The sequence below is a fragment of the Callorhinus ursinus genome, unplaced genomic scaffold (assembly GCF_003265705.2).
Source record: "Callorhinus ursinus isolate GAN/ISIS: 27379988/994484 unplaced genomic scaffold, GSC_fseal_2.0 scaffold9, whole genome shotgun sequence".
Classification (NCBI taxonomy): domain Eukaryota; kingdom Metazoa; phylum Chordata; class Mammalia; order Carnivora; family Otariidae; genus Callorhinus; species Callorhinus ursinus.
Window position 1 is genome coordinate 17,215,383 of NW_027397071.1, and position 19,730 is coordinate 17,235,112.

A 19,730-nucleotide genomic window follows, 5' to 3' on the forward strand; every position below is an offset into this window, starting at 1 on the left:
GTGAGGAACAAAACACAGTTCCTTCCCTTAAAGGGAAAGATAATAAACGAGTAAATACACAATTCCAAGCAGTGAAAATGTATATCCCTTTAATTCAATATATAAGTGAAACAAATGGACATAAGCTTTGTCACAGAGAAAGTATGTCTTTTCAAGGCTACTAAGATTCAAAAATTTGTGCTGTAAGCATAATGTATCAGCACTTAAATTTATAGTACTAAATACAGTGTGTGCATGTGTATGTATGTGTGTTGTGTGTGTACATATGTGTATATAAATTTGTGAGCTTATTTATAGCATAGAGGAAGTTTGTTATCAGGATGCCAAAAGGAGAATAGAAAAAAAAATACTGAAAAGATTTATTCAGTTAAACTTGAGAAACACACCTTTCACCAAAGAAAAGCAAACAGCTTATTTTCCTAGCCCACAGCTAATTGTCATACGCAAAGGGGAGGGAGGCTTGAATAAAAGATAATATTGCTCCTCCTAGATGCTAAAGACTAACCGAATTTCCAAATTCAAGGAGTTTGAAATTGAAAATGCTGTGTGACCTTAAGGAGCCTCACCTGTTTTTAAAACCACCAAAAATATAAGCCTACAGGGATAAAAGCCTGTCCGGCCCATTTAAAGGCAATATCACAAAAGCATTCTTGCCTATCAAGCTGTAATAGGAAGGAACTGCAAAACAGGAAACTGCCCTGCCCCAGTCTTGTGCCACACCTCCCTTCCTCTCCACAATTTCCATACGCAGAAGAAGCAAACGCTATCTGTTAGATAAGCCACAGAGGTTGACAGAACACGAGTAGCTGACATCCTCTTTACTACTGTTTCAATAAATATTTAAGGTAAATGTCTTTATTATTCTGAACCAACATTTTTCTTGATGATTTCACCTATGTTTTTAGATATCATGTGTTATCTAAAAACTTTTTTAGCTTTTTGATGACAAGTTAAAGCAGTTCTGAAATTGCAACTTACAGATGAATTGTGAATTAGAGATTAAGGAAACTAACATGTTTGTCCCAAACGATAAAAACAAAAACAAATTCAGAGTTAGTTGGCCTAGATTACCACTTTTCAGTAGTTTAAGCACATATACATGAACCACTTTTAAATAATACCATCCTGAATATAATTTTCTGTATATTCAGTAGACCACTAGGTGTTGAATAATCAATAGATCCATTTTCAGCAGTTCCTTTGTATTCAGATATATGTAAGTACTTATTAACATAGCATTTGGAAACGTAACAGAATTTAAAGTTTATGGACTTCTTAATTTCTTACAGAAACTTGGACTGATGGGTGTGATTTCTAGAGGTCTACATCTATTGATACAAATTAGATTCAGGGAAATGACTTCTTTTCTTTTTTTTAAGATTTATTTATTTATTTGAGAGAGAGCAAGTGTGGGGCGGGGAGGGGCAGAGGGAGAGGGAGAGAGAGAATCTCAAGCAGACTCCCTGCTGAGTGCAGAGCCCAACTCAGAGCTCCTTCGATCTCATGATCCCCTAGATCATGACCTGAGCCAAAATCAACAGTCGGACACTTAACTGACTGAGACACCCAGGAGCCCCGAAATTAATTCTTTTCTTTTTTTTTTTTAAGATTTTATTTATTTATTTGACAGAGAGCGAGACAGTGAGAGAGGGAACACAAGCAGGGGGAGTGGGAGAGGGAGAAGCAGGCTTCCCGCTGAGCAGGGAGCCCGATGCAGGGCTCAATCCCAGAACCCTGGGATCATGACCCGAGCTGAAGGGAGACACCTAACTGACTGAGCCACCCAGGTGCCCCGAATTCTTTTCTTAAAAGGAAAGAAGAAACTGATACTTTTCAACTTTTAATGGTCCAAATACAGGACACCAACTAGTCAAAAGTTAAAAAACCTACAAATAAATATAGGAATAATAAATCTTATTAATAATCAAAAAATGATTAGTAAAACAACGAGGTATCATTTTCACTAATTAGATTTCTAGATTTTTAATGTCTCTACCCAATATGCAAAGGTATATGACACAGGAGATTTATTTCACATAATGCCAAATTTAGTACAAACTGGCTTAAGTATGTTAACCTGCTCCAAGAACCTAAAAAATGCTTAGGGGCACCTGGGTGGCTCAATGGGTTAAACGTCTGACTCTTGATTTTGGCTCAGGTCATGATCTAAGGGTCATGGGATGGAGTCCAGCACTGGACTCCACACTCAGTGGGGAGTCTGCCCGAGATTCTCTCTCTCTCTCGGCTCTTTCCCTCCATGTGCACACGTACTCTCTCTCTCTCTCAAATAAATAAATCTTTTTTTAAAATGCTTACATTGTTAAAATCTATTAATCCCACTTCTGGTGATCTAAAGACAAAAATCCACAAAAAGAAATATTTATAATGTCAAACGATATTTGTCACACTATAAGAAAATGTTGCAAAGGCATCTAAAATGTTAAACAAACAATGGTATGCCCTCTAAATGGAATATTATATAGTCATCTAAGTAGCAAAAAGGCAAAACATATGGAGGCCAAGTGAAAAAAGGCTGATAAAACTATGTTGCAATTATACTTCAGTGAATATTCAGGTTTAGAATGATGTCAGTGCAGGAGAATTTTCCTACTTTTCTTCTATAATGTGGTTATGCCACTTTTTTAATTAAAAAAACTGTTTTTAATTAAATTCACTGAATCATCCCCTTTTCAAACTAGATATTTAAAATATATTTAATCATTTCCCAAACCCCTCCCAAGGAAACATCTTGCCCTCCATGCTGTTCTCTCCCACCACCCCCTCAATATTCCTTCACAAACTTGACCTACTGGGGTTGGTCGTCATTGATCCCTCCCTCCCCTCAGGTTTGACCCTAGTCCCCAAACACCCTCCCCAGAAGGCACAGAGTTATTCACCTTAGCATTCTCAACTCGCAGAACAAGGCCTCATGAATAAGGGCTGGAAAAACACTTGTCAATTTATATTTGTCCAATTTGGCACCTATTGCACATTTTTCTCAATTTTTTATTACTTATCTGTCCCCCATTTTAAGCCAGGCATTCATTCTTTTTCCTCTTTTTCATCTTTTTATATTCCCCAGAGCCCACCACAGCGCTGGGTCACTGGGTCAAGCTCATCTGAGCTAAATAAATATTTACTGAACTAAAGAATGCCTGAATACACTTCTCAAAAATGAGAAATCTGCTTGGTTCGGACAGTTTCTTCCTTTAAAATGCAAATAACAACCTCATAAAAAAAAAAAAATCTCATACCTTACCTTCCAGTGATTTATCCTAAGCAATCAACAGATTAACAACCATCTGAGTATCACTGAGCCAAGAAAGGGTGTTAAGTGTAAAATGGGGTGGAAAGGAGGAGCAGGCTTCAGCCCTTCAGGGGAGGTGAGACAACAGCTCAGAAAACTTTCTGGAAGGCCACACAACTTTTCTGCCTAGAGCTGGCAGCCATTCCTAAATGCTTAAAAAGCCAGGCACTGCCCCAGGACACCTGCATGAACATGACCTCCCACAGTCCTCACCACAACTATGTTAGGTGGGGTGTTATTATCTCTATTTTAAAGATGAAAAAAACTGGTGAATTTGGATGAGTTAAATAACTAGCTCAAGACATAAAACTACCAAGCAGATTCAAGGCCAAACCTGTGGCTCCCTGCTCATGTCGCTGCTCTCAACCATTAAGCCAGATGGAGAATGGCTTCTTTGCAATTAGTAGTGGACTTAGAAGTAGACTATACCTACTAAGGCATTAAGTGTAGTCTACAGAATAAATGGCAGACACAGACATGATTACAAAGTCTACAAACCTTAGCCTTGTCATCTCTAATTCAGACATGACATCTGGCTCAGCCCAGGTCCAGTTAATCCATAATTAGACCCCTTCTTTAGCAATGTGAGGACTTAACAAGTGGGTTAAGGAAAATACATTGTGGTTACCACCTCTGTTTAAGCATCCTCCACATATCTGGGGAAAAAAAGGAATCTTAATTCTTTAACTCTGAACTTCATTTTCTAAGCTAAACCATCACATTTGTTGTAACTTCTCACACATATTATTATTCCAATCCTCCAGTCATCATGGGCCTGATCCAAATTCTCCTTGACCTCTGTATCATAGTTCTGTGAACTAAAAGTGAGATGGTAACTAGCAAGGATTTGGTCTTTAAGCATGTAGCAAGAACCTAATTAATTCATGCTTACAATATCTTCAGGCCATCTTCTTCAAACTCATGTCAGACTACTGTGGTTGCCACTATGATCCAAGCATCCTGACCCCCAACTCCAGCACTGCCCTGAGTATTGTCCTGGAAGGCAAACACCTTCCCGACAAAGTTGATCTCTTCTTAAAACCTGTGCCTTCATCTCAAGAAGGATAATGTCACAGCTTAGGGATAAAGAGATACTTCCTCAGTAGGGACTTCCCTGAAACAGTGCGCATCATCTGTCGTTCAGGTCACTGTGATCTCCAGCGGCCACATTGTTCTAGCAACCCTGGCTTTAGAATCACCCAGAGATGGGTTTGTGTATTTCCTACTGAACATGGTGTTCTATATTTTATCTCCTCAATACTCATGACAGTTCTATGAGATAAAACATAAAAAGGCTCTCCCCCACTTAGAGATAAGAAAATAAAAACACAAAAGCTTGTGTGACATACTTAAAGTCCTGATCTAACGGAGAAAACGCAGGCAAAGCCGTGACTCTGTACATGCGTGTTTGGCCCAAGATGTCACACTCACAAGCAAGATATGATAGCTGCAGAACAATATGAATGTACCTAATGCTACTGAGCTGTATGCTGAAAGAGGTTAAGACTCATCACAAGGAAAAAAATGTTTTTGTCACTACGTATGGTGACAAATGTTAACTGGACTTATCATGGTGATCATCTTTCAATATATACAAATATTAAATCATTAAATTGTACATCTGAAAGTAATATAATGTTATGTCAATTATACTTCAGTTAAAAAAATAATTAAAGGGACTCCTGGGTTCAGTCAGTTAAGCATCTGCCTTCAGCTCAGGTCATGAGCCCAGGGTCCTGGGATCGAGTCCCACATCGGGCTCCCTGCTCAGCGGGGACCCTGCTTCTCCCTCTGCCTGCCACTCCCCCTTCTTGTGCTCTCTCTCTGACAAATAAATAAATAAAGTCCTTAAAAAGTAGATTTAAAAAATTAAATAGGTAGGGCGCCTGGGTGGCTCAGTTGGTTAAGCGACTGCCTTCGGCTCAGGTCATGATCCTGGAGTCCCGGGATCGAGTCCCACATCCGGCTCCCTGCTCAGCGGGGAGTCTGCTTCTCCCTCTGACCCTCTTCCCTCTCATGCTCTCTATCTCTCATTCTCTCTCTCTCAAATAAATAAATAAAATCTTTTTAAAAAATTAAATAGGTAAATAAAAAGAAAAAAAGAAATGGCAAGACAGTAAATTTCATATTGTGTGTATTTTACCACAATTTTAAAAATTGGGAAAAAAAGTTTATCGAGAAAAAAGGCAAGGTAGTGATGTGACTTTATATAGGCGGTACTGCCCTTGGACTGTGATCTCTGCTTTGATTCTGCATCTGTAAAGGCCATAGTTGACTCAGTCAAGATCACAACATTTTGGTAATGAGGAAGATAACACTTTACACTTTATGTCCAATATGATCGTTTTCAGTTTCCCTCTGAAGTTACCTAAAGGAAGTTACCTTCCTTCCTTTTTCCATATTTTGTCATCGCATTATTCATTCATTGTGTAGATATTTACGGAGCACCTACTATGTGCAGGGCACAGTTCTAAGCTGATGCTCAGCGTTGAAATACTGAAATATTTCCAAACCAGTTGGTAAGTAGCTACGGTCTGCAGCATCCCATGCCCCTCCACACCGGCCACCTCATCTCTTCCCTGGGACATCCCCCACCCTGGACTTCCCCATGACTCAGCATAACAGGAAGGCTCCATGGTGGCCAGCTTCCAATTCAACTGGTGAAATGGCTGGGCCTTGTTAAATGTTTTATCACCTCCCAGACACAGCAATGAACAGAACAGACAAGATTCCTACCCTCTAGTCTAGGAAAGAGATAATAAACAATAAATACATAAATGAATCAGATAATTTCTAAGAGTAGAGTGCTATAAAGAAAACAAAGCAACAAGGGACTAGAGAGTGACTGGGGATGGGGGGAGCAGAGTAAAACTTGAAAAGATGTCTCTGAGGAAGTGACATTACAAGGAATCAGGAAGGCAAAGGTTTTAGGTAAAAACACTCCAGGCAGAGAGAACAGAAATATCAAGGCCTTCTGGTGGGAATAAGCTTGAGATTTTCATGGTTAGAAGGCCAATGTGATGGGGGCATCCTGAGCAAGGAGAACACAGAGGTAGACAGGGCCAGATCAGGGAGGATCTTACTGGCATTGGTAAAGAGGTTGAATTTAACGCCAAGAACAGTGAGCAAGCACTAGACAGATTTGAAACAGGGCCATGAATGACCTAATTTATATTCTTATAAGATTACTCTTAAAATTGTATGGCAACTGTGATTAAAGAAAAGCAAGATTGTAAAAAGGAAACAATGTATGGTGCTCTGGTGATCATCCAGGTGAACAGCGACAGTGGCTGGAGCTAGGGGACAACAACAGAAATAGAAAGACGTATTCTGACTCAATATATGTTTTAGAAGCAGAGCTGACCAAACTTACTGATGAGTATAATATGGGAAGAGGAAACAGGAGTTAATGAAAATGACTACTATTCTTTGCTTCAGCAAGTCACCGATGGTAGTCCATTTACTGAACAGGCAACGACTGTGGCAATAAATAGGTTGGTAGAGAAAAGGAATAAAAAGTTCTGTTTTGCCACAATAAGTGTGAGATATCATCTAGAGACATAATGTGGAGAAACAAACACACAGTTGGATATTTGACCTTAATAATAGGAAGATTCCCCCAGAAGATTCCGGCTTAATCAAATAGCAACATTTAATACACGTGTAACTTCACGGAGATGTATGTATAATGCACATTACTGACTCCCTTCCTACAAAACTTGTGCCAACAATTAAATGCATACACACAACACGAAGTAAGGCACCAAATTCTCTTTAAGGAAAGAATAGAATTCTTGGTTTTCATTTTTATTAAGTGTGTCAAAAAGCTTTCTGGGGAATGCATTCCCAAAATTGGAAAAGAAAATCAATTAGGAAGAAAACGGTACAAGAATAATTACTTTCCATGGCTTCTCTGGACTGTTAACAAGCATGTGAGGCAAGCTCGTGCTGCCCTCAGCACTTCTTCAACCCTGCTGAGACTGCTTTTCCTTCATTTGGTTGCATGAAAGTGGTGGAAACTTCTGCAGCAGATCCAAGCTCAGTGCATCTATTGTGACTGAGCTTCCTTTCAAAACCCTAGAGGTACCATTGATGAAATTAAGGATGACACCAGAAACGGGAAGGCCAGGCATTAAGAAGGAAAGAAAAGAGGAGAAGGTGGGGAAGAGAAGAAGGAGAGGAGAGAGTAGTGGATGACCTCTTCCTGATGGCAATCCCTTATGACAGAGGACTCCCGGAGAACATGCTCACACGGCATCACAAAACCCCTCAGGAAAGACCCACTTGCTCACGTGGCTTGAATCCGAAGGTTAGTACAGGCTCTCCGTATTCTAAACATGGTGGCAATTATCAGTTTCAAATGAGTAATAATTATCAACGCAAAGTAAAAAATAAGCATGCCTGCTTAATTCAGCTTACCAGCACTTCGCTGAACCTTCACGCCAACAGCCAGCTTTTTGTGCATGCTTTTAAAATAAAAGCAGTAGTCTGGCACTACAAATAATCCTCGTATCCTCAGAATTGGAAGGAAACTTAGAGGTCATTACAGCCAACCCTATCATTTTACAGATAAGGAAACTAAATAAAGCGAAGAGAGATAAAGTGGCTTACCCATCATCCCAGAGCCACTTCAGGATGAAAAAATGTTTTTAGTCATGATTCTTGATATTATACCATGCTGCCTACAGAGTAGGAAAGAAAAGTACCACAGGGATGGCCCCAGGCTTTACTGGAGCTACATCAGGGGGAGAAAAGATGGGCAGAGCTGGACATCTCAGTCCTGGAAACAAGGCCCCAGGCTGCAGGCTGTTGGCCTGCCAATATTCTCAGCCTACACCCTACAATATCTGACAGTCATTCCAACGCCACCTCTGGGTTTTTTCTCCCAGAGCTTTTGGTTTGATGTGGCAGAATGTGAGGTATAGTAGCTGGTGCCTCCTTCTGTCAAGATCTTCAGAAGGAGGCCATTGAAAGGTCACACAGCAGTGTGCTTCCAGGCTTCAGAGATGCACAAACCCTCCCCAAGGAGGATGGGAAATGATGCCTCGCTCCCCTGCCTTTACACCAGCATATTTCTAAGTGCATATCACACATGTCCCTAAAAAGCTAGTGCAGGTTACAGATGAGTTTTAGCCCTGATGGCTTCTGCCTTCCAAGTTTTTGCCCAATCTCAGTATATGTAGAAAATTCTAGAAATAGTCGCACCAAAACTCTGCAGCACATTCACCTGGAACTCACATTTACATTTTAGTGCTTACAGAGAACAAAATTTCCAATCAAAATTATTTTGGTAAAGTCTTGTCCCGTTCTTAGGGAAGTTGCAATATATGCAGGCTTTATGTTTGGTTTGCCTACTACAAACACATGTATAGATTAAAAAATGGATTGATAAATATAATAATAATAACCCTCCCCCATGCAATCTACGATTTCCTCTTTTGCAAAAGAGGAACACCTCAACAGTTTTTAAAAATCTTCCACTATACTGGGGCACTTGGATGGTTCAGTAGGGTAAGCATCCAACTCTTCATGATCTCAGGGTTGTGAGATTGAGCCCAGCGTGAAGGCTATTCTTTCTCTCTCTCCCAGTCCCACTGCCCCTCCCACCCCTCTCTTGCAAAAAAAACACAAAAACAAAAACAAACAAACAAAAAAACACATCTCCCACTATAGGAGCGCCCGGGTGGCTCAGGCCATTACATGTCCAACTCTTGATCTCAGTTCAGGTCTTGAGTTCACGGTTATAAGTTCAAGCTCCACGCTGGGCATGGAGCCTACTTAAAAAACTAAATAAAAATAAATATCTTCCACTATATATTCTTTTCCCTAGAAATATTCTTTCTGGATATTCTTTTTTTAAAAACACCTATACAATTGCGGGATCCAAGCTACCCATTTCGGTTCTATGATTCTCTCATTAGGTACTAGGAAATAAAATCTGGGAGTTAAGCAGCGCATGGATAGTAGTCCACATTTTCCGTTCCACATCCATTCCCAGGGTGTTAATAATTTTCACCATCTCCCAATTCCACTGAAAAAGTGGCCTGGATTTTATGTGACAGTGTTAGCATTCCATTGGCCTGATTATAGAAAATAGTCATGAAAAAGTACTTACAGCATAAGCACCTATCAAAAATGCCGCATTTGCTCTTTTCCGTTGATCAAAACAGGTGTAGTGCACTATTTTCTTTCTTGATAAACTGTATGACTAAAAAGAGGGAATAAAAAGAGTGTAACCATAGAGACAATGTTAAAATATACAGAAGGTAAACATCATCTCAACTTCCAAGATGTGTCACAATCAGTGAAATCTACCAACTTTCAACTTTCATTTCTATGGCATTTGAACATGAGCTTTTGAGGGGTGGAGGATTACTGGCGTGGACTTTTTGCAGCCCAATCATGATGCCGATTTGACAACAGAACACATGTTTCTCTCCAAGAAGGGAGACATGCAATGGGAAAGAATTAAATTACTGGCATCTTTACTAGTGGGAACTTTTTTGAAAATTTACTCTAAATATTATATGTAAAGCCTATTCATCTTTTTTCTTTTCTGAATTTTTATTAAGTACAGTTGACATACAATGCTTTATTAGTTTCAGGTGTACAACATACTGATTCCACAATACTATAGATTACACATTGTTTACCATGATAAGTGTAGTTACCGTGTACCACCATACGTTAGTACATTATTGATTATATTCCCTATGCTGTGCTTTTCATCTTCACAACTTATTTATTTTATAACTGGAAGTTTGTACCTCTTTATCCCTTTCATCTATTTCATCCATCCCCCCACACCCTTCCTCTCTGGCAACCACTAGTTCATTCTCTGTATTTACAAGTCTGTTTGTGTTTTTGTTGTTGTTGTTATTTGTTTGTTCATTTGTTTTGTTTTTTAGATTCCACATATAAGTGAAATCATATGGTATTTTGTCTTTCTCTGCCTTATTTTCCTTAGCATAATACCCTCTAGGTCCATCCATGTTGACACAAATGGCAAGTTCTTTTTTAAGGCTGAGTAATTATTCATCCTTTTTCCTTCCCTGCATACCACACCCACTCCCAGAAAAGTTATCTGTACTTTTCATATTTTACAGTTTATTTTTAAATGTGTCAATCAGTCTATTTAACTCAGAGCACCAATACTAATATTAACAGAGCATCAATACTCATATTTTCTTTCTAGAATGTTCTACAAAAAATCCCCTTTCACTTATCTGAAAATAAATGGTTAATGGGAAAAGATGAACCACCAAAAAGGTGGGATCAGCAGACATCTTAATACAATACATGGATTCAAACAAACAGTTATTAAGCACCTGCTATATGCCATGCAATATGCTGCACGCTCAAGTATTCCACTAAATCCAAAAATTAGCAACTTGGTATGCTGTATACATGCTAAACATGAAAAGTAAAAAAAGCCGTTAAAATGAAATCAAAGTATTCATCAAACTCAAATAAACATAAAACAATGAGAACACTGATGCAACTAAATGAAATCTGCTCAATTTCCTCATATTCCAAAACAGTTACAGCATTTTGACAAATGGTTTTCAAGATACAGATACATAGGTACCTCTTAATATTTGCCTATAAATTCAAACTGACTGTAAAAGCAGCTTTTTATACCTTACACACTGACCACAACCCACAGAATACCTGCTTTTACAGCTCCTTTCAAAAATGTAAGAGCTCAACTACCTACCCTTCTTTGTTCACCTGGCTATTTTCCACAAGGAAAAGAAACTCTTCCAACTCTGAGGTCTTTCTACAGGAAACTGCAGTGTTCTGGCTTTAATGTAACCACAGAAAACATAGCTGTATGTATCCCAGCAATGAGTCTGGAAACCCTCACCATCCCTTTAGGCATTTCTTTCCTAATCAAGAATCACGGGGGCACTTGGGTGGCTCAGACGTTAAGCGTCCGCCTTCGGCTCGGGTCATGGTCCAGGGGTGCTGGGATCGAGCCCCACATCAGGCTCTCAGCTCCACGGGAAGCCTGCTTCTCCCTCTCCCTTTCCCCCTACTTGTGTTCCCTCTCTTGCTGTGTCTCTGTCAAATAAATAAATAAAATCTTTAAAAAAAAAAAAAAGAATCACAGATTCTGAAAATGGCATTGCTCTTTTAAATTGAAATTCAAAAAGTAAGGGTTTGCCTCAAAGTGAGTCTTATTACCGAAGTCCTCATTTCCAGACAGGCTTATGAAAATACCCTATGAAATAAAGCTTTAAAAATACATTTTGTTAAATTCAGTTCAGTCAACACACTGAAGTTATCTAAAGACGTCAAGTCACTATCAATCATGCTGACACCTGTCTCCTTGCTTCCTCAACTTGTCATTTGTTTTCTTTCTAAGATTTATTTATTTTTGAGAGAGAGAAAGACAGCACACGAGTGGGGTGGGGGGGTGAGGGGGCAGAGGGAGAGAGAAAGAGGAAGAGAAGCAGACCCACCCCTGAGCATGGAGCCCCATGTGGGGCTCAATCTCATGACCCTGAGATCATGACCTGAGCCGAAATCAAGAGTCAACATTTAGGGGCACCTGGGTGGCTCAGTTGGATGAGCATCTGACTCTTGGTTTTGGCTCAGGTCATGATCTCAGGGTTGTGAGACTGAGCCATACAAAGGGCTCCATGCTCAGTGGGGAGTCTGCTTGAGATCTCTCCCTCTGTCTCCCTCTGCCCCTTCCCCCGCTTATTCCCTCTTTCTCCCTGTCTCTCAAATAAATAAATCTTTAAAAAAAAAAAAAGGGTCGATGTTTAACCAACTGAGCCACCCAGGCGCCCCTGCTTCCTCAATTTGAAGCCATTGTCTGCAGGACATTTCCTTTTATTATTTGTTTGTTGGTTTGTCTGTTGGCTTGTTCTTGCCATTTATTATTCTCCATCAATAAGTTAGTCTTGATTTACTGAAAGGAGAGTCAAGGCCCTCAAAACTTAAGCAGATTTTATGGTGTTTGATCCCAAACCGAAAGACTGCCTTCCACAGGCCGGGCCCCCGCAAACATGAGTCAGGCTGAGCATAAGGACTCAGCTCTTCCCGCTCCCGGCCTCTCACTAATTACATTACCTGGTTCCCTAAAACACCTGTGGGGAAGAAAATATCCACAACTGATCTGGAGTTTGGACTGTCTGTTTTAATGCCCTTTTCCACTAAGAATTTAGATTTTACAACAAACTATTGCTATCATTTAATAATGTGGAATTAAATTTATTTTACAAATCCATTCACCAAAAGGGACAAACCCATAAGGCTGTGCTTTTATCACCAATAGTCTTTTTGGTTGTTTTCAAACGTTTTGCATTTGCTTGGTTTTTGTTTTTTCACTCTTCTTTGAAAGTATATGGGATATACTTTAGTATATGTTGCAGAGACCATCCTGCCGCAGAAACCATGAAGCTACAGGATGAAATTCTAGAGGAAACTTTCTTTTCACTATAAACCATAAATTTTTTAAAGTAAATATAATACAAATTAAACTTTTAAGGACTTTAGAAGAATTTTTAAACTTTACAAGCTTTCAGAAATTACATCAGATAGAGAATATTCTCGTAAAATACACCTACAAATTTTAACTATTTTAAAATATCTCCTATTGGAAGCTGTCTATAGGATGGAAACAATTTTTTTAACATCCATTACCATACATAATGACAAAATTTTTTTCTTGTGATAAGAACCTTTAAAATTTACTCTCTTGGCAACTTTCAAATATATAATATAGTATTATTAACTATGGTCACCATGATGTACATTACAATAACTGACTTTTTAACTACAACTTTCTAATTTTTAGGAAAATCTTTTAAGCTCCTAGCATTTACCTTGCATAGATGTTTTCAGAATGCCATTGTTTTTCTCAGTTAATTCTCAAAAGCATTACAGTCAAGAAATCATCTGCTTAGTGAAATTTGGCCAACGTCCCCCAGGTCAGATCACAAAGTTTGAGTTCTCACTCAAGGAATCAAAACTAATTCACAATAAATGAGACCAGAGAAAACTCTTAAGTCTTACTGGCCTTGTCCTAATTTCCTTCCTGGTCACGGCCAGGCCTTCCTCTCATAGGTCACCTTGCCCCAGTCTTACACCAGCAACGTTATCGTAACATAGCAGATATTCTGGTACTGGAATGAAAAATTTCAAGGATGGGGCACCTGGCCGGCTCAGTCAGTAGAGCATGCGACTCTTTTTTTTTTTAAAGATTTTATTTTTTGACAGCAAGAGAGGGAACACAAGCAAGAGGGAGTGGGAGAGGGAGAAGCAGGCTTCCCTCCGAGCAGGGAGCCCGATGCGGGGCTCGATCTCAGGACCCTGGGACCATGACCTGAGCCAAAGGCAGACGCTTAACGACTGAGCCACCCAGGCGCCCCGAGCATGCAATTCTTGATATGGGGTTCTGAGTTCAAACTCCACGTTGGGTGTAGAGATTACTTAAAAATTAAAAAAAAAATGTTTTAAAAAACGACCTACTACATATTAAAGCATTCCAGAAGAAACAATACAATCCACTGGAGACACCAATGACTCAAGTCCCTTTAGAGAAACATCCTTGAAGAAAGATCTTCAAGATCTTTCCTGGAGGAACTTACCACGGAGGAAGAGAAAGGCACAGTCTGTAGACAAGAAGACCCTAATTGATGAATGAGCCCAGTAGATATTTTCTCAGCTTCTGCCCTAATACCAAGAAAACTTCATGCCTCCAAACTGAACTGTGTCTTCCTTACTTTGGCCCAATTCTTCTGTGGTTGGGTATGCTGACCAGGCCCTTCAAGGAGAGCACTTGCAGGGGCACCTGGGTGGCTCAGTCAGTTAAGTGTCTGCCTTCGGCTCAGGTCATGATCCCAGGGTCCTGGAATCGAGCTCCACGTCTGGCTCCCTGCTCAGTGGGGAGCCTGCTTCTCCCTCTGCCCCTCTCCCTGCTTGTTCTCTCTCTCTCCTCTCTCAAATAAATAAATAAAATCTTTAAAAAAAAAGCGCACTTACAAAGTTAGACCATCACCTCTGGCTTCAGTGGGCTATCTGCTCAATTACAAATGGTTTTTGCTTTACATGAGAAGTGCAGAGATTACAAAAACACTGTACAATAACAAAGTAAAGTTAGAACCTGGTAAAACAAATGAATGTCGTCTTAAATATTAAGGGGAGGATGTCACAGAAGGAATACTAAGACCTCTGAACTATTTGCCTGCTCTGCAGCAAGCCTGCACATGACCAATTACAAATAATAACCTGCAGCCCCTATTCACATATATTTTAGATTTCTATCTAGAAACTACAGTATATAGCCTTCTGAACCTTCTTAACCTAAGTGGACATAGCCAGCCCTCTATAACAATGACAGCTAACATTTATTGCTACATTCCATCATTTCCTAAAGCATAGAAATAGTACCAAAGGGGTCCAATTTGACCAGACCCAGTGTGATTCCCAAACCAGAGGTCCTGGGCAAGGCTTAAGAATAATAAGAATTCTATGTTTCTCTTTTACCAAGAGAACAAAAGCTAGGAGGAGCCAGAGAGGGCCTGGCTTACTACACTAGGCCAATATCTCCTATGTCAGATCCCAGAGAGTTGAGTTCTCTCAGCAAGTATGGTAGATGGAAGAAATCCAGAACTGTCTCACTGAGTTTGATAGTTCGTTTAAATCTCAATTATAAGGCCACAGCAAGTTTCATGGTTCAAAATTTAAATAATTCTCAGGCCAACAGGGGCACCTGGCTGGCTCAGTCAGTGGAGCATGCAACTCTTGATATCGGGGTTGTGGGTTCAAGACCCATGCTGGGTGTAGAGATTACTTAAAAATAGAAATATTAAGGGGCACCAGGGTGCCTGGGTGGCTCAGTCATTAAGCGTCTGCCTTCAGCTCAGGTCATGATCCCAGGGTCCTGGGATCGAGCCCCACATCGGTCTCCCTGCTCTAAGGAAAGCCTGCTTCTCCCTCTCCCACTCCCCCTGCTTGTGTTCCCTCTCTCGCTGTGTCTCTGTCAAATAAATAAATAAAATCTTAAAAAAAAAACAGAAATCTTAATAAAAAAGAAATAAGCATGCATTTAAAAAAACAGAATGGTTGAATTAGTCAATATAAAACTTTTCAGAAATAAAAAACAAATATCAATCTAAATGATATTTTATTATTATATTTCATCCTGTTAACAGGCTGGTTCAGGGTAACCTAGAGGGCTTATTAAAATACAGATTGCTTTAATGATGTACTGTATGGTGACTAACATAACATAATAAAATAAAAAAAAATACAGATTGCTGCACCCAAGAATTTTATTTTTAACAAGTTCCTCAGTAATTCTGATGTTGCTGGTCCAGGGACAGCGCACTGATATCTGCTATGCTACATAAAAATATGACTGGTCAACCCCTGGAAATGTTTTACATGGCTCCTAAAACACTGTCCATTTGGTCAAGTAGCCCCAAAAGACATATTTACATTATCTTAGGAACTCCAAATCATTCCATAAGCCTTTTAAAAGATTTCATTTATTTATTTGACAGAGAGAGAGAGAGAGAGAGATGGAGCACACGAGCACACATGAGCAGGGGGAGGGGGGCAGAGGCAGAGGGAGAAGCAGACTCCCCGCTGAGCAGGGAGCTGCTGCGGGACTCGAACCCAGGACCCTAGGATCGTGACCAGAGCCGAAGGCAGACGCTTAACCAACTGAGCCACCCAGGCACCCCTCCATATGCCTTTTAAAAGCATGTTATAAAAAACACATTTCCCCAGATTCCTCAGAAAACTGTATCACAATTTGTAAATTCTTGCATTCCAGATGATAACACCTTAGGAAAAGTTCCTTTAATGATTCAGTAACTGAGCTGCCTTAAATGGCATTATTCAAAGTTCAGAGGCCCTCAGGGGCCAAGAATTTGAAGTGGGTAAGTTGCTAAACTAGAAAAGCATGCCCTATCCCAAGAAGACTTAGCTTCAACCTCCTACTCCCATGTAGGAATCGGGGCCCATAATCGCATACTTTAATATTTAAGAGAAGCCAAACAACCAGAATTAAGTGGAAATTTTCATAAATTATAGATGTTAACCATGAATTCAAAATTTTTAAACAGCATTCATGCCCAAGAAAACATTACTAAACTGAATGCAGCCCATAGGCAACCAGTTTGCCAAATCTGTGTGCCGGGATACTGTGGCTGAAGAAAGTTCTATTGGTTTTATCGGCATGAATTGAGCAGCTGTTATGTGTCAAAGACAGTGCTGAACAATGCGGTAACAAGGGAGCAGAACCTCATTCTCTAGCCTCATAAGCATTCACAGTCTAATGAATATTTGATGCTAACCAAGGGGGAAATATTGACCAAGGCTTATTACAAACAAAAGAGAACAACTACCTAAGGATGCATTCATAGCAGAGCAAGGACCAACGGAATGATCTTAATTACAGGTACAGTAATTATTTCCTTTAACAAAGTAAAAAATAATAGATAAAAGATAGAATATAGTACTGAATATCCACCAATTAATATAATCAAACCTATAGAAATTTCCAGATCTGGATTGCTTACCTGAGAGTCAGAGTTTTACCACTGTTATGTAAATCATGACAAGTGTGCAATCTAGCATATAAACGTTTAATGGTACTTGTAAACCAAAGTATGACGACGGCTATGAGAGAACAATACAAATTAAGATGAGGGTATTGACCCCAGTCAGACATTTTCTATCTCATAAAAGAACACTATGTGAAAGGTTGCATTCTGGAGGGCTCACTCTTGGAGAAAAACATGCCACGGCAACGCAGAGAGAGAAAATGTCGACATGCTACACGAATCACAAATAGCCCAGGCTATCCTCGAATGATGGTGACATATACAAATCATGCAGTTGCTCAGCTTAGGGCAGGAGACCACAAACTACTCAACCATTCAAAAACAAAAGGTGGCGCCAGGTGGTGTAATTAAGCTCAAAGCCAAAACCGGCTCGCGCGCGCGCGCGCACACACACACAAAAGAGTTAATGCATAATTTAGAAAAACAGATTTTTAAGCAGCCTTTTGGTAAAGTTGTTTGCCATGCTTAAAAGTAAGATCTTCAAGTCATTTGGTTGGAACACCATGTTTAATTAAACTGTGTGAATCAGCCTGATTGAGCTAAGGAAGACATTAGTGCAGGCTGGACAATATGTTCTTTAATTAAAAAAAAGAGAGAGAGAGAGAGAGCCCATGCACTTCCCTAAACAAGCAAGCTCAGCCAGTGATGGTGCTCAGATTAAGTAGATTATGGCACAGGGGCCCCTGGTGACCAAGGCATCATTCTCTTACAGGTGACTAGGCTAGCCCAATAATGGCCACAGCAATCAGCGTCTCCAAAGCAATCAGCTGTCATCTCATTGCAAAAGCGAGAAAATGAACAGGTCTTCCTGTCAGCAGCCATGACCTCTACATGTTTTACCTCCAACTTTCCCAGGAAAGGGATATTCTTGAAAATTTTCTTTGGCTGTACAAAACAAAATATGGTTTATGTTTTTATTTTGAGCTAAAACAAAATAGGTCGAGTAGTTTCTTCAAAAAGAAAAAGGTGTCTCTGTATGGTCTGTTTTATTTCAAACCCAAGATCAGAGCAGAAGTCAACATGTCAGAGAAGAGTTGTTCATAAAGATTACTTGACCATGATGATAATTTGGTTGATGGCATTTGGAGATTCTCCATTAAAGGGGTTCTTCTTGCCTGAGGATTTCTAAATGGGCATCAGGAAGTACTCCGTGCCTTGCATGTCCACTCACTCCCATGTGAATTAACACTGCTTTAGAACCCCTGATACCTCTTTAAACTACATGAACTATCTCCAAAATATAACTTGCTTTTCTTCCCCCCAAAGCCCATGAACCTGAAACAGAAGGTAACCTCATGAAGAAATCTCAACATGTTTTTGTAGTTATAAAAAGAGGGTGGTCCTATCATTATATCAAGAGGTCTTGTGTACAATCACCTGATACCATGGCAGGTGCCTGGTTAGCAGATAGGATTGCTGTACTGATTCATTCAACAACAAGGATAGTCCCCAAGCCCCCACCATCTGCCAGGTACTTTTAGTGCTTTAATACAATCGTCCATTTTACCAGGCCCATCCCCCCCTTTTCCTTTTACTCTGAAATGGCTATGTGGGAAGTTTTGTACATTTAAAATTACACTTCTGTCAATATTCTTTTAAACCTTTTAAAAGCAGTCCTCAAGATTACTGTAATTGTCCTGTTGAATCATAAAAGCAGTATTAAAAAGAAATCACTGCCCTAGAAAATGTCCCCTTTTTTCAGTGATGCGCTTAGATTTTTTCTTCACAGACTGAGGTTTTCATTCTCTAAGAGGTAAGTGAAATCAACAGTTAAAACCGTATTGACCATTGGGGCACTTGGGCGGCTCAGTCGGTTAAGCGTCTGCCTTCCGCTCAGGTCATGATCTCAGGGTGCTGGGATCGAGCCCCATATCTGACTCCCTGCTCAGCGGGGAGCCTACTTCTCCCCCTCCCGCTCCCCCTTCTTGTGCTCGCTCTCTCTCTCTCTAATAAATAAAATCTTAAAAAAAAAACTGTATTGACCATTTTAGGAAAAACTAGTTCAATCATGTTTATAAAACTTTCCTATTATTCTATCAGTCATTGAAAGATTTTCTTATATGACTAAATTTGAAGAAGGTATTGTTTTTTAAAATATCACTACATTGTTAGAACGGTCTTCCCTTTTAGAAGACTGTATATTCTAACCCAGTGTTTTTACCATTGTCTGTGGCAAGAATCCCTTTAAGAACTGTTTTAGGGCACCTGGGTGGCTCAGATGGTTGGGCGTCTGCCTTCGGCTCAGGTCATGATCCCAGGGTCCTGGGATCGAGCCTGCTCGGTGGGGAGCCTGCTTCTTCCTCCTCCTCTACTGTTCCCCCTGCTTGTGTTCTCTCACTCTAGCTATCAAGTAAATAAATAAAATCTTTAAAAAAAAAAAAAAGAACTGTTTTAAAAGTTATGCATCTTCTCAGAGGAAAATGTAAATACACATAAATTTTATATATAATTTCAGGGGTTTATGGAACTCTTAAAATACCAAATTACTAAATTCTGGTCTAGCCTATCAATCACTGATGGCATTTTACATTAAACAACATACAGTTTTACCAACTGTTCTCACTTCAATAAATCTTCCTTCTTTGGACTGCTTAGCTCATTACAGTAACTACTGACCAGAAATTGCAACCTATCACTGCACAACAATTAGTGCTTACACTTTTTAAAATATAGTTTAAAATTTAAAATATTGGTTTTTTTGTTGATGGTAGTGATTTCCACTTTTGGTTTTTGTTTTGTGGATTTTTTTTTAAGATTTTATTTATTTATTCAAGGGAGAGAGCAAGAGACAGAACATGAGCTGAGGGGAAGGGGCAGAGGAAGAGGGAGAAGCAGAT

At 39.7% G+C, this 19,730-nt stretch overlaps 1 protein-coding gene across 9 annotated transcripts in view; it reads right to left on the minus strand.

Moving 5' to 3' along the window:
* CDC14A (cell division cycle 14A) overlaps positions 1-19,730 on the minus strand; it is a 187,759-nt gene that overhangs the window by 135,900 nt on the left and 32,129 nt on the right. For all 9 annotated transcript variants that reach the window (XR_012379345.1, XR_012379344.1, XR_012379343.1 and 6 more), the window contains one exon: positions 9,423-9,515. Coding sequence is in view for 4 of the 9 variants with exons in the window: in XM_073896238.1 (XP_073752339.1) it covers positions 9,423-9,515 (93 nt within the window). In the remaining 5 variants the exon portion in view is untranslated. The remainder of the gene's footprint in view (positions 1-9,422; positions 9,516-19,730) is intronic.